The 16,037-nt window shown below is 41.1% G+C and overlaps 1 protein-coding gene across 2 annotated transcripts in view; it reads right to left on the bottom strand.

Moving 5' to 3' along the window:
* Positions 1-3,264: 3,264 nt before the first annotated feature.
* The window catches only part of BTK (Bruton tyrosine kinase), a 37,182-nt gene continuing 24,409 nt past the window's right edge, over positions 3,265-16,037 (bottom strand). Inside the window, exons 9-19 of one of the 2 annotated variants that reach the window (XM_072430080.1) lie at positions 15,908-15,970; positions 14,268-14,322; positions 11,575-11,654; positions 11,372-11,493; positions 9,856-9,927; positions 8,278-8,449; positions 6,339-6,555; positions 6,190-6,254; positions 5,323-5,441; positions 4,789-4,946; positions 3,265-3,719 (exon numbers count right to left, since the gene is read on the bottom strand). In XM_072430080.1, the coding sequence (XP_072286181.1) occupies positions 3,651-3,719; positions 4,789-4,946; positions 5,323-5,441; positions 6,190-6,254; positions 6,339-6,555; positions 8,278-8,449; positions 9,856-9,927; positions 11,372-11,493; positions 11,575-11,654; positions 14,268-14,322; positions 15,908-15,970 (1,192 nt within the window). In that variant the 3' untranslated portion in view covers positions 3,265-3,650. The remainder of the gene's footprint in view (positions 3,720-4,788; positions 4,947-5,322; positions 5,442-6,189; positions 6,255-6,338; positions 6,556-8,277; positions 8,450-9,855; positions 9,928-11,371; positions 11,494-11,574; positions 11,655-14,267; positions 14,323-15,907; positions 15,971-16,037) is intronic. The other variant, XM_072430081.1, reaches the window with a different exon arrangement.

Below are 16,037 nucleotides of genomic sequence, written 5' to 3'. Positions count from 1 at the left end.
CATAACAGCACCTGGTATGCACCTTGGAGCTGCAAAGGTGGGACACCGTCTATATTCTGATGCCTCGTCCTTGTCGTTTCACCACCATCGCTGTAATATCTTCTTCCAGATTACAAGCCATCCGCCATTTTGGTTGGCCAGCTTATAACAGTAGGAACCAACGAGCTTTGTACAGACAGCGAGGTTTGTTCTTTGGAGGTGGGAGAGAAGAAAAAGAGCAGAAGGCACCGCACTTTTTTCCTATTTATTGGTCCTTTTACTAATTCAGCAAAAGGGAACACTACACAACATCAGGAGACTTCGGTACCAAGTCTGGATTTTTGCCGTGATCAAGAACTTTGTCTCAGGAAATTGAACATCTACACACAACCTAACAAGACATGAGAGCATGCTAAATATTTTAGAGTACTAAAAAAATTACCTGAGACCGTTACTAACACACCTAGGACCTTAATGGGGAAGCCAAAAGAGATGAAGTCCTAGTTAACTGTCATCGTGAATCGTGAACCACCGGTTGACTTTTTCCATTTGCTGAACTAGAGTGCCCTGAAGTTTAATCACATCTAAGACAACTTTTTGAACCAGCCATAATTTTACCTGTACGGGTGGTTCAACACAGTTCTAAGTGATACTAAATGGTCTCATGACTTTGCTGGTAACAGCCAGATAGGGAGTTTTCAGCTTGTTGGTCCATTTTCTCCGACTGTAGCATATATGTGAAATCCTAGCTGATAGTAACCTTACGATGGTCTTGGATGTTGTGTAGGTGGGGGGGCATCATCCCGCTGACATTGGTGGTATCACTAAGTGGTTTAGAGGTAGAGGAGCTGATAGAGTGCAAGCATGGCGTAATTCTACTTGGACCAGTCTATTGTCATATCTATGTCCCATAGAAAAGCTCCCAATCTAATCTCCTAACCATCGCTGTATGTCATTGATTTATGGTCCAAGGCCAAAATGGGCTAAGCTAGGTAGCCCCTTAGTATGTTTTTGGAGTGTGGGAGGAAACTGAAGTGAAACCACACATACAAGGGGAGAACATACAAACTCACTATTGTGCAGTTTACCATTTGCTCTTATTTATTGTTAAGTTTTAGAGTTGGTTGTCGGAAGCCTATTTGAACCCTTGAGCCTAAAGTTTGTTGTTGATGGATTCAAGTTAAAAAGTTGGAGCAAGGTAAAGTTGGAGATGCTCCAAATTTCCATGAAGGAGGAATTTTTCTAAGGCTGACAGAAAGAAAAGACTTGTTGAAGCTGTGGGACAACTAGGCCTCACTTTGTAACCAAAAATTAAGCCACATCAAGGACCTGGAATGTTCCACTGAGGGCATTTAGGAAAAGAGAAAGATTATAGCTGTGGGGCAAGTGGAACAATAGAGACCAAGAAACTCAGGTGCCATCCCTGTAGGACCATTGACTTACAATGTTCCATCTAGGGTATTTAAGAGAAGGACGTTATAGCTGCGTTACAACTAGACTGCGCCGTGTGACCAAGAATTGAGCCCCCTTTCCCGTAAGGCCACAAACATGGAATGTTCCACCTAGGACATTCAAGAGAGGGAGATGAAAGCTAATGAACAACTAGACTTCGCCTTGTGACCAAGAGGGGAACCCCCATCCTTGTAGAAACACGGACCTGAAATATTTCACCAATGGCATTTAGGAGAAGGGCATGATAACTGTGGAAAAAATAGACTTTACCAGGTGACCAAGGACTGAGACCCCTTTCCTGTATCAACACAGACCTGGAATTTTTCACCAAGGGCATTTAGGAGAGGGAGATGATGGCTGAGGGACAACTAGATTTCACCAGGAGACCAAGATCTGAGGACCAATCCCTGTAGAAACACAGACATGAATTGTTCCACCAAGGGCATTTAGGAGAGGGAGATGAAAGCTATGGGACAATCAGGCATCACTTTGTGACCAAGAATTGTTGCACCATCCCTGTAGGAACACAGACCTGGAATGTTCCACCAAGGGCAATTAGGAGAGGTAGATGATAGCTCTGGAAAAACTAGACATCATATTGTGACCTTAGGAACTAAGGCTCGATCCCTTTAGGACCACAGACCTGAAATGTTCCACTTAGGAAATTTAGTAGTTGTTGTGATGATGATAAAAAGAGCACTCAATTGTTGTACCTTAAGCTTTTAAATAAATTCTTCAAGTGCGTCCCTTGCTCCTTCAGGTTGTAACCACCATTTATGATACAAATCCTTCCTAGCACACAATTTTCTGCACGTGGTTGCAGTGGGGTTGCAGCATAGCTTTTGGATGCAATATCGTCTAAGAGCAGCCACACCACAACTACAAATGCAAGAGTGCCCAAATGAGTTGACCTGTAGTAAAGTTTTCTACTCCTGGGAACATAGCAGCACCTGGTATGCACCTTGGAGCTGAAAACCTTGTGTTTTTAAAGTACACATCTGAAGACCTTAGATGTCCCCACACAGGTGCTCCTATCTGTGGCCGTCTCTGTGTTGACTAAGGGTTCATATATCTGCTGGGGGTTATTGTGCAGGTAGGTGGTTATTTTACTAGGGGATGTTGTGCTGGCTGAGTTTTGTTTGTGCTGGATAAAGGTTACTGTGCTGGGGGTTATTTTTCCAGGATTACTGTGTTGCCTGCATGTTACTGTGTCTGTTGGGGGTTATTGTGCTGGGGTCTGCTATGCAGCCTGGGGGTTTCTAACCTTGATGGGGTTTATTGTGCTGTCTGGGGGAATCTGAGCTGGCTGTGGGTTATCGTGGCATCTGGGGGTATCTGGGCTGGTTGGGGATTCCTGTCTTGGGGGTTATTGCGTTAGCTGGAGGTCACTCTGCCTTCTTAGAGTTATTGTGCTGTGGTATTGTACTAGGGATACCACGCTGTCTGGGGATTTCTGAGCTTGCTAGAGGTTATTGTGCTATTTTGGAGTTTCTCAGCTGGTTGGCGGTTATTGTATGGGGGTCATTGTGACGGTTGGGGGTCTCCATGCCTGCTATGAGTTAATATTCTAGAAGTTACCAGTTTATAAATCTTCATAGGACATATGCAATGCTACATGGGTCATTCATAGACATTGTATTGCTCAGCTACATGGTTCATTCATAGACATTGTATTGCTCAGCTGGGGTTGGGGAGCAGCGCCATTTGTGAGGATGAGTTATGGGTGAACATGAACACCCATCAGTACTGCTGAACCGAAGAGTTCTATGGATGCTGGTGAGCTTAACAGTAACATTTCAAAAGAGGAAACACTCTGCAATAAACAGACACAACTTCTGCTGGAATCTATTTATAGCTTCATTAACTTAACATGTACATTACAGCATACTTGTGTTGTCACTCCTATATGGCTTGAAAAAACGTGGGTTGCCTTATGAAAATTGAAGGAAGAAAAGGAGAGCAAAAAGTGACTTTCAAAAATAAAGTGTGCATGAATTCTAACAATGAAGGTATCATTCAGTCTGTTAAAGCTGAACTCTGAATACATTTTATTGTGTCCCTTGCAGTGGGTCCCCCACTTTCCATTTCAAGGGGTAATATATATTTGTACCTGCACAGACCATATAAAAATGTGTGTGGCTAAAGTGAATGTACAGCCTTGATTTTTTTAATTGTGCTTTGTTGTAAAAAATGTCCATGTGCCCATGATATCTTCACCATCACATGTCTTCCATGATTTCTAGTATTGCTCCTTGTAAGACCCGGAAGGCTGGTCTGTCATCAGGTTTCTGTGTAAACACAAGAAGAAATAAATATTTTTTGGCATGTAAAGCTGTATTCATAGTATTTCACTTTCTCTGATTCCAACTTACCCCCAACAAAAATAATGAACTCACCCCCAATGAAATTAAAAAAAAGTTGGGAGGAATGAGTTCCTTCAAATTAGAAACAGTTGGGGGTATGAAGAGGGACAGTCCCTATAAATCAGAGACAGATTGGAGGTATGAAGAAAAGTCCTCCCAAATCAGGGACAAATGGGAGGAATAAAAATTGACAGTCCTTCCAACTTAGAAATAGTTTGGGGGTATGAATAGAGACAATCCCTACAAATCAGAAACAGGTGGGAGGCATGAAAAGGGACAGCTCTTCCACATCAGAAACAGTTGGGAAGTCTGAAGAGAGAGAATCCCTCCAACTCAGGGATAGTTAGGAGGTATGGAGAAAGAAAGTCCCTCCAAATCGAGGGCAGTTGGGAGAAATGAAGCAGGACAGTACCCTCAAATCAGAGACAGTTGTGAGGTATGAAGAGGGACAGTCCCTGCAAATCATGGGTAACTGGGAAGTATGAGGAAGGACAATCCATGCAAGTCAGGGACAGTATGGAGGTCTAGACCTATCTACACTCCTAATATATCAGTTATGGGTGACCATGTATAATAGTGAAGTAGTGGTTCACTACTTTATAAACAGACACTGTAGGCTTCCATGAAAATTTTACCAAAATTTTACAAAACCAGAACCAACCATGGTGAATTGTGACCACCCTTAGTGATGGGTTAATTAATGATGGGAGGGTTTTGTTCATATTTAAACTTCTAATGTTTCATTGGGTAGCCAGTGGGTCAATTAAAATTAAATGTTTTCAACCAAGATTTCTACCAAACCCCCCCATTTTTCATACTGGATTCATCAGCAAAAGTCGATTTACACCTTTTCTACAAGTAATTCAACCCAATGTTTTATACATTTGGTTGAAGTATTTGTAGAAAAGGTGTCCATTTTGGGTAACAGTTGGTTGAACTGTGGGTGAAAACATTTATGGGTATCTTGCCAGTTTCCAAAGCCATCCATTGTTACCTCTTCCCAGCAGCTGAGCATGAGACTGTACACTCGTTCGGTTGCAAGCTGAGGTCGGTAGAGTCGAACTCCCTTCATTATCTGCTCCACGATTTCACTATTATTGAATCTCTCATACGGCATCTTCCCAAACGTGAACACCTCCCACATTAAAACACCTCATAAATGAAAATAAATGAAGAAATGATCACAAAAAAGGTCTTATGAATCTCAAAATTGGCCTAGCACGCCAGCATAAATTTTGCAAAAAATGTACATTTTTCAATATAAACTAACAACGGTATTGCTTGAAATTACAATTCTAAGATTGCCAAATGATATCCAATATTTTCCAAAACATCAAATTGATCAACTTTGATAAGGGGTTTTCTAATGATCATTTCCCATCAATATTTGAGTAGACAATTGATAAATAATTGATTGAGGTTTTTATATTTTCATCAATTGGTTAGCCAAGAGTTAAGAGTTATAGAGATTCATCTGCCAATACCATATTCAAACAAAAAGTTGTCAGTAGATATACATTCATCTTACCGAATGACCAGACATCAGATTTACTGCTGAACTTGCTATACAGAAGAACTTCAGCCGGAGACCAGCGTACGGGGAACTTAGAACCCAGGGAACTCGTATATTCATCGTCTAGAACATACCTGTGATCAAAAAGATAAACATGGATGCAAAGTCAGTACAAAAAAAAAACATTTTTACAGCACATTTTGCAAAATTTGAACTCGAAAAAAGCCTCTGTATTACTATAATGCAAGCATGGTCCATACACAGTAAGGTTGGCCATGTATGGGTAATTTTCCACTTAATTCATCCATTGTTTTTATAGAATATAGAATCAACCATAAATCAATCCTTTATTTTTTTAATTAAATTGATCTAATAGAACCAATCCAATGGATTTGGATTTCAAATGAATATGAATGAACTGACTGCACTCAGGTTTGTGAAAGTGTAGTTTCATTGATATCAATCTGATAATTCTATTGAAGTCGACCATTCTATTGGTGGACCATTAAAAATTAATTTTTAAATATGCTTTTGTTTCTGATATTTTTTTTTATATATATAAAGGGTTAAAATAAGTTGTGCTTACAGCAACTTGAAGAGTCAGACCACTGCTCTTACATACAAACCAGGTCTACAAGTTGGACACGCCCCCTGCACAGTTCTCCAATAGGCTATACCCCACTGTTGATTTAAGCATTGTGTAAGTGTGTAGGGGGCGTGTCAGACAGCTTAAGACCCCGCCCACTGCTTATTTGTAAGAACGGCAGTCTGACTCTTTAACATGCTGCCAGCTTAGAAAAAGTAGCACATGTATGCATTTTAGTGGTAAATGGCGAAGCTTCCACTGGGCTATAAAACACATAAACTTGACTCTGGATATACCTTGAGAGACCAAAATCCGATACTTTTACGGTGCCATCTTCAGCAACCAAACAATTTCGGGCAGCCTTGGTAAAAAGAAATGGTGGATAGCATCAGTGTAATGGCATACTGACTACACTGCTACAAAAAGTTCCACTGATATCTCTTACCAAATCCCGGTGTAGAAACTGCTTTGATTCTAGATAACTCATTGCACTACACACATCACTGCACATAGAAAGCAGGTCTGCTTGATTGAGACGAGGACGGAATTCTTTCAGATAGGACAGGAGGCAACCGTTAGAGAGATACTCCGTAATGATGAAGATCGGGCGCTGCTTGGTGCACACTCCATATAACTGAACCAAATTTTGATGGGATAATTTCCTGAAGGAGGAAAGAGAAGATGCAAGTTCTTATATAACTTTCCACTCACTTAACCAAAAAACTTACTAAACTATGTAGTAATAGGAAGTCCTATTCAGCTGGACTTGTAATGTTGAAGATGTTTTGTAGATTGTCCAAGCCACATTGTATTCTCTTCTTGAGATGAAGAAGTGACTTGGCTAGTCAACATTACAAGGGCGAGTCCAGTTGAATAGGACTACCTACTACTAGATATACCACAACCTGAATAGTTGAGAAGCTTCACAGACCAAGATTATATGCTTTAAGCTACCTAGGTCAAAAACAAAGGCCTTGGTTTGCCTAAAATTCCATATACATCTGAAGGCCACACTGCCATGTCAAGACAACATTGATAAGTGTAGCTTCTATAGCTACGTACACACTTCCAATTATTATCGTTGGAAAACGAACGACGAACGTTCCTGCACGATATCTACGAACGATCGTATAGCACCGATCCTGCACATAGAGATAACGACACGATCGTTCGTAGATATTGTACACACAATAGATACGATCGTTTGAGCGATAGAGGAACTATGTGCACGACAGGAAAGTGAACGAACGTTCGTTCATTACGCATGCTCAGACCATGGACGATCAACGAACGATCGTACACACGAACGATGTTCAACGATCGTCGTCCAATCCGATCCGCCGGTCCGGTCGTTCGTTTCCAACGACTTTCCTCGTTCGTCGGCGTCGTTGGTTACTTTTTTTACGAACTATTTTTGCCCAATCGATCGTTCGTCATTCGTTTTGAACGATAAAAATTGGAAGTGTGTACGCACCTTAACTCTAAGATATAGCAATGCCCTAGATCACAGCAGGCTCCACTGGAGGCAGCTTTGCTCTCCAGAAGCCCAACATTACTCAATGGAGCTGATGACCCCAAGTTTACTAGCTTCACCAAACCAACAATAGCAGCCTGGAAACTTTTGTTTGTTCTTTCTATATTGTCTATGGATGGGTTACACAAAATTTTGTAGCTCAATTTTTTAGGTCAATTGAAAAGTCCCAGAAGATGGCATGGTCACTAAAATTGCTGGGGGTTAAGGATGAGTGAGCAAATTTTTTAAATTCAGTCTCACGTCAAATTGGGCCGTTCATGCTTACTGAACATGTAGGCGAGAACGGCCTTTGTAAATTCAGCTGGGGAGACCGAATTTTTAGTACCTGCAAGACCAATCAGGAGAGAGGAGCTATCATCTCCGCTCTACCGATTGCTCTTGCAGCCCTTTATGCGTTGTATGTGTTCTTGGATAGAATTTCTCTATACAGGAACACAGTGTGAGTCTCGCTGGCTGCTCATGAATGAATGCAGGGTGGGAAAAATCCTCTGATTTTTTTATAATCATTTATAAACGCAAGCCGCGTGACTCGTGACTCAGAGAGGAGGAATATTGCGGCTGCATTTATGAATGGAGCCATGAAATTAGGGCTTGCCCTCAGTCTGACCTGTAGTGCCCGGGGATCACTCACTGACAGGAGGATTCCCACGGCTGTATTTATTAATGCATCCATGATAATCCTCCTATGATGCTTTCCGATGGTTTCCTATCGGAACTTTGAGGAAATTTTCATCCATACTGGGGGTATCAGAAGGATCATTGGACTACTGACACCATAAATAATAGAAATGTATTGGTTGTTTTCCCCTTTCTATATATTTCTGGTAAAAAAAAAGCTTAAGTTACTTACATCATGCACTTTGCTTCATTGATGAACTCATCTTCAGACATGGAACCTTCTTTGACCATTTTGATAGCCACTTCATATTGTCCTCTCCATTTCCCATATTTCACTACACCAAACTGGCCATTACCTAACTCCTTCAAGAAAGTCAGATCCTTGGGATCAATCTCCCATGAGCCTTGAAGAAAAAGTAAATAGATGTCATACTTCTACATTATGTTATGATGTGAAAACCCTACCTGTTCTATAATATCTCATCTCTAAGGCCTACCCTGGTTGCTGGTACATTTACCCATGTCAAACGCCCCCAGAACTGCCAACTCCACCATCACTGAGCCACCTCCATGCAGAGACACAAGCATTTATCTGATGCAGTAAAGCACAGAGATCCCAGACATGGTGGGTAAATTTAACACTAGCCCCATGTGGGACTGTTCTAAAAATTTTTTGTTGTTGATCTTTTCTTTCTGCCTGTGTCTCTGTGTGGAAGCAGCCACCCTGATAGATCTAAGGCTTTGCCTACTCATGTCAGAGTTGCATATCCCATGATAACTGAAAATCTGATCACTGACGGGGTAATCATCATGAAGCAACAGGTGACAGGGTGGACATAGGGAAGTGCCCAGAGCCTCTTCAGCCAGCAGGGACCCCAAGTCAGTTCTTTAGGGGAAGTCAATTTTGCATAGGGGCCCGCTGTTGGCCATGTCTGCTATTGACAGTAGAGGTGGAGAATGCACAGATCTGCAGAATCAATAAAGAACATGGGAGAATACCAAAAAGAGGGGGGTTGTTTAATGATAAGTTATTATTCTTTTTTAAGATTTAGTGTGTACTGTACTGCATCTCCCTACCTCCCTAAAGAAGCCTAAAATGGCGAAACACATTAAGAATGGAAACAGCCACACTTTTCTGGACTTTTTCCTAAAAGTATATAGCATATATCTAATAACCTATTGCATTAGCAATACTTTGTCCAGTGCCATTTTGGCACAACTATCTATTTCTATATATATCTTTATATATCTATATATATCTTGTTACTTTCTGCATATGCCTTAAAAAGACTGCCTTTTGGTTTCTCTCTAAAGTTCTGTATTGATTGAAATATTCTGGGGCTGGCATATATTACTGCATACATTTAAACTGAGGGGAGCATCTGATATACCACTGCACAGATCTCCAGAATGAATGATGTAAAAGCAAGATGTTCCTTGCTCTGCTGATCTTCAGGTACAATTTCCTCTTCAGCAAGGAGAACAATGAGTAGCACAATTATGGAATCACCTAATCTTACACCAAATTTTCCAGTATTAGCAGAGCCCTGGCTGCCCAACCCTACCATCTACAAGACTACAGAACAGGAGTGCCTAGGCTTAGACATATTGTGAGGACCGTAAGACAAAAGATACATTTTTAAGTGTACAATTTAGGCATACAAATAATTTATTGCTTGGTCTCAATTACCTAACTATGTTACAATTAAATATTTCTAAACACTTCAACTGGCAATTTCTGTGTACGTATCAAGCTCATCCATCAGTCTAAACTTGTCCGGCAACCCTTCCAATTTTTTATTTTTATTACCATAGCCAAGGCCAGCAGTAGAAGGGGCACATTTGACAGAACACACAGGATATTTGAGTCTTGATATTAAACCTAAAAATGAATATGAAAGAACGTAACAATAACAATGACATTGAATCTATTCATCAGATTTTCTAAATTGCAAACAAGTGTAAACATAGTTTTTCATCCAGTATTGCATTCTTCAGAAAAAAATATTAAAATACTGCATTAGCAACCTCACTCAAATAGATGGTTGTCAACCTCTGACGTTGACAGCATAGAAGTAGGAGAGGAGAGGATGGGAGTGGCTGACAGTTGTGGGTTTCAACCACAACTCTGAAAGGGACCTAAGGGGTACGGGGCTAAAAGTAATGCCCAAGGGTCCATCCTATAGGCCTATCTCTATCTACTCTAAACTTAAAGTTCACAACAGAAAAACTGAAGTCGCTCTTGTCATTCTCTCATTCATCATACCTGTCCCCCCTCCCAAACCTTAAGTTTGGAAAATGGGATTAGGGTGAGCGGAACTGCTGAATACCTGCTGATTGTGTTAGTTATTTGATATTTGTTATGTATCTGTTGATGTTCTAGTTAAAAGTTTACTTTCTAAGATTTATTGGGTCTGAAAAAAAGGTCCCGGATTGCCAGTTTGAAATTTTGTGGATTAAAAAAAGTACCAGGTAAATGGTTGAGAGTCCAAATCAGTTTTAATTCATTATAGGAGTAAAGAGGATAGGAAATGCACCAGGAACTTAACCAATTCTCACTTATTAGGACTTTTGTAGGTCTGGCTTGGAAGAAAGCTAAACGGAGGGTGGCTAGCCTGTAGTAGATGCCCCTGATTCATCAAGCAGAATTGGATTATCGGTCGCGCATTCGTATTAGCGATCTGGAATCGTACGCGGTCGCGCTATTCAGCAGCGGAAAAAGCTCGCGCACGGAGCCGCGCTTATCCGACAGCTTTTTACTGGCGATCTTGCATTAAAAGTCACTGTTCCCCTAAAAAATATTCTAATTGACCTGTAAAGGACTGTAAATAAGCACAGAACAGAGAGCAGGTGCGCGTGAAGGCTGGAACTTGGCTGGTAGTGAGGCGAGTGTACGCACATACTCGAGTCCGGACCGCGATCGATGGCCGCGCGTACGTTCGCGCTTCCAGCGAGCGCGGATTTCATTGATGAATCAGGGGCGATATCTCCAGCATGGACAAACAGCCTGCTCTGGTCAACAGTCTATCAGCCATCAGCAGTCTGGTATGTTCCCCTTCACACTGCTCCAATCAATATTGCTGAGTGATGTTAATTGGAGCACTGTACATGTGTATGAGGCTGCTGGAGAAAGAGTAGAGCAATAGCTAGAATCTCCAGGACTGTTCTATCAAAGCATGTTTAAAGCCTTTGTTGCAGCAAATACAAAGATAATGGAATGCCCATTATTGATTACTATGTATGTAGCCTGGCTGCCTTACAGTAATATAACTGGAAGGTTCCATCGGGCTTCAAACGTAAAAAATGTTAACTCATCAGTCACTTACCAGCTGCATTGTATTGGTGATATGTTATCAGTTCTGGAATTGAAGAAAAAACATGTTTCTCAGCCAAATAATATTGGTGCCCAGGCGTCTCACATACTACATAATGACGGATAAATCCTTCCCTGTAAAGAGTGACTTCATTAGAAACATTATTACATATTATTTACCGTAGATCATGTTGGGTTGATGGTGTTTTTGCTTACCCCGATGACTTGGCATACACAGACACGGTGTACTTTCCTGCTTTGCTTGAATCTCTCACAATGAAGCCTCCTTCTTTATCCTACAACATAATCATTAGGATATCAGATTGATTGATTGAAATTTCAAAGCATTATAAGCATAAAGGGATGTTACAATAGCAAATTGTGTGAGGGTTTTTTTTTTGCCTTCCTCTGGATCAACTTTATCTTTAGGGTTTCAATCTGGGATATGTTTATTTCCCTAGTGGTTGAACATGAAGTACTTATGTCTTTTTCTAACCTAACTGACTATGCAACTATGTAATATATAATATAGATAATAAAAAGAATATGATAATCATTAGAGTATTAGCCAGGCATGGTTCCTATAAGAGAAGATGGAGGATCAGCGCCACCAGTCTGTAGCATGGAGTCTCGGATATGGTTTTGGAGGACCATTATGAGGAATAATGATAAGGTCCAGAAGGAGTCAATAGTGTGGTGCTTTAAGTACTACTAATGATCATTGAAATGAAAGAGGTCCTGGAACATCACACTTGAGTCTCAAATCCCATATACAACCTTCACAGAGCTATGTCTCTTGTAAAGGATGAATGTCATGGCACCATAACTTAGCTAGATATTAATCAACTGTAATTGAAAAGAGTGTCAATCCACTTTACATGTTTTGAAAATTAAAAGGACTCCCCCTTCATCAGGACTCCAAAACCAGTACAGTCAGAGATAGGGGGAAAACCAGAGATCTGGAGGAGGTTTTCTTCTCAATTGGTGTGCCTCTTTGCTAAGCATTTTATCCAGAGAGCTTTGAGTCCATACATTACTATTGGGCCCTGATGAAAGGGGAATTTTTTTTTGGCCCCAAAACACATTGGCAGTATTCATTGGACAAAAAAAAATGTAAAATATTTTACAAGTTTGTTTGGCACTCTCTTCAATACCTAATGGAGTCTAGCCCAAGTTAGGTAGCTCATGATAATGCTACCTCACCAGAGCCAGGTTGTATGAGTTTTTTTTTAGATTTGAGTCTTAATTGTAATGTTCCAGCACCTTATGCATTCTTTTTCTTTCTTGGTGGCTACTACTGACCATCAGTTAGACCAGAGGGTCAGTATGAATTGTTGTTCACCATGAGGTCAAGTTTGGTAAAATTTAATAAAAAATTAACTACACTGATAAAAATGTATTTGTGTTTCCTTTCACCCAGCAGTTTAAGTCTGTTTAAAAAATATTGAATATTAGAACAATATATATGACCATGGGTGAATAATTGAGCAACAATTAGTGGCCTATGCCTTGGAGCAATTTTGTGTCCATCCTCCTATAGCTGTAGCCAATTTGTCTGTGTAGCCCAATAGGTAGCCCATTAGGTCAAGAACTGATGTTGAACCAGAAGACCTAGAAAAAACATCTAAAAGTTTTCAGTAGGGTTAAGATCAAGGTCCTGTGATGTGTGGTGGCCACATTTAGTCAAACAAATGGAGTTGGCTTTGTGCATTCAGTAGCAAAACCATGACTAATAATATGAAGTTGGTCCCCCTTGGAGGCTTTTCCAGCTCCACTCTTCTGGGAAGGCTTTCCACATGATAATAAAGGGTGTGTTTGAGTTTCTCTCCCATTTGTAAGGTCAGGTACTGATATTGGGCAAGAAGACCTTTTAAAGACATCTAAAGGAATTTAGTAGGGTTGAGGTCAACACTCTGTGATGTGTGATGGCCACACAAAAGTGAGACTTTGTGCACCTAAAGTCAAGATTCAATAATTGGAATCAACAGAGCTTCATCTTACTTATTAGGCTTAGTGAAATGTCCTTTGAAAAAGGAAAATTAATTTTAAATTTTAATAGATTTAAAGTGAGTGGCCCCAGGATTTTGTAAACCTGATCACTGCATTGTTATGAGCGTGTTGGGCATTCCATTGCAAAACCATGGCTAGTAATATGGGAGTTGGTCCCCATTTGCAGCTAAACCAGCCTCCGCTCAATCCACAAGATTTTGGAAGGTGTCTTCTGGTTTCTCCCCCATGTGTGAGGCCAGGTACTGATGTTGGACCAGTAGACCTGTCAAAAACATCTAAAGGTATTCAGTAAGGTTGAAGTCAACACTCTGTGATTTGTGGTAGCCACACAAAAGTGATCAAATTATGGAATTCGCTTTGTGCACCTGAAGTCAAGATTCAATTGTTGAAGTCAACAGAGCTTTATCTTGTTCATTAAGCTTAGCGAAAGATCCATTGCAAAGGGAATATTAATTTCAAATTTAATTTAATGAAAATAGCCTATACAGTCCACCCTTATATGGCCAAGTGTTTGTGGAAACCTGACCTTTGCATCAAAGTGAGCTTGTTGGGCTTAAAACCATGATCATTATCATGTATTTGGTCCCCATTTGAGGTTATAAATGCCTAAACTCTTCTGGAAAAATTTTCATACAAGGTTTTTACCCCATTTGTGAGGTCATATCTTGATGTTGAACCAGAAGACCTGGTCCATCTAAAGGCCTTCAGTAAGGTGGATGTCAATGCTCTGTGATGTGTGGTGGCCAAACCAAAGTGACCAAACTATAGAGCTGGCTTTGTGCACCTGATCTCAATCATTTGTAGGGTCATTTTCCAGGTTCTTTTAGTAACATCTTGTAGCTGTTTGGTGGCATTATGTAAAACTTCAAAATAATTCTCACAATGACCCAGCTGTTTACCTCTGCTCTGAGGAGGTCCTCGGCCTGGCTCCTTGTCATGTTTTTTGAGTACCATCTGTAGGTTGAAAACAAAGGATCAGAGGCCAAATATGCAACATTTTGGAAAAAGACATCTTTTATCCAGGTCCCAAAGAAGACCTAAGCTTAAATCTCCCCCAGGTTTCCTCATGCTTAAGGGCCAGGGTACCCAGAGCTGAAGGCACCAAGTCCCGCAGGCTTAAGTCTAAGTCCTCCAGGACGGCCAGGGTCCTAAAGCCCAAGAGTAGCCCAGACACAAAAGGCTAAGTTCTGCAGGCTTAAACCCAGGTCTCCCCGGGGCTTCCTGGGGGCTTAAGGGCCAAGGTACCTCAGGCAAAAATCACCAGGTTTTGCAGGCCTAAGAGCAGTTGTACCCCCGGCAGCCAGGTGGCTTAAGTGCAGCCCTAACGAAGGCTCGAGGCACCAGGGCTGGTGGTCCCTTCTGGCAAGCTGGCTGCAAACTCCGTCCCTCTTGGCCAGGAGCCGTGCGAGCTGTCCAGGTGCCTGACAAGCTGGCCGCAAGTGTGGCAAGCTGGCCAGAAGTGTGGCAAGCTGGCCAGGTGCCTGGCTTGAGGTACGGTCCCCACCTGGCTTGAGGGAGTCCCATCCCCCCTCCTTATAGCTTCAGGGATCATGCTTTGTGGCTGGCTTCCCCAAGTAGCATGAAGGCCTAAGACCAGGTCTTTATCTGGCTACACTAGGGGCTAGGAGGTCTTAAGGCCCATGCCCAGGCTATGCAGCCTAAGTCCTGGGGCCCTTGCCCAGGCTGTGTAAATGTTTTTTTATATTTGTGTAAGCCAATGTTTGCTCTCTGATGCCTTTTCATAAGATAATGACCAGCTTTCTATTGTGAAATTTGGTGGTCTTCCTGTGCTTTTCTCAAATTTGCTATAGTCAATGGGCTTGATTTAGTTAAGCCCCCCAAGACTGGAGAAGATAGACTATCATGAGAGAACTTGGGTGAACCTGCAAATCTAGAATGGATCTAGTCCAGGAATGAAAACATTTGCTAAATATTAGCAAATGATTTAGGAAATCTATTCTAGGTTTGCTGGATCACCCAGGTTCACCCATGATAGACTATCTTCTGCAGTCTAGCTTTAATAAAACAGGCCCTATATTTCATACTGGTTGATTCACATCTAATTTAATCATTCAGAAGCTGGGAAAGAGAATCCTTGTCCTATTTTAATAGACAGCTTGACCTGTTGGGGCCTGTTTTCATTACCATGTGTGTTACTGCAACACACATCATACGCTGGAGTACTGAGTTTCCCTTGATTCCTAATAGCACCCGAAAGGCACCTTAAGAGCACAATGTAAAACAAAGGTTATGTAGTGAGGGAAGGGGCAGAGGAGCTGGGCCAGAATAGACATTATTTAGACACCCCCAAAAGAATAAAGGCCTTCCATGTGCTAGTGATTTGATTCTTCCTGGAGCAGTCAATATCCTAGTAACTTCAGAAACACATTACAAGTTAATACAAAATCGTTTATTAAAAAAACAAAATGCTGCAGTTCCGCATTTTATTTTCCTTTATGTTTCTCTTATTTACCTTGCAATTTTGTAAATGGTATCAGGGCTCTTTAAGCCATTTTATTAATACTACTTCAATACTTACTCATATATTTCCAGGGGATCCTGGGCTTCTGTCACATAATTACCCGGTATGTATCCCTCCTGTCTGAAAACAATGTAAGACGCCAATATGATTATAAAATATTTCATTTCAATTGTAGTAGTTCTTTCAG

The sequence above is a fragment of the Pyxicephalus adspersus genome, chromosome Z (genome assembly GCF_032062135.1).
Source record: "Pyxicephalus adspersus chromosome Z, UCB_Pads_2.0, whole genome shotgun sequence".
NCBI lineage: Eukaryota > Metazoa > Chordata > Amphibia > Anura > Pyxicephalidae > Pyxicephalus > Pyxicephalus adspersus.
This window is presented reverse-complemented; position numbering and strand designations above follow the sequence as displayed.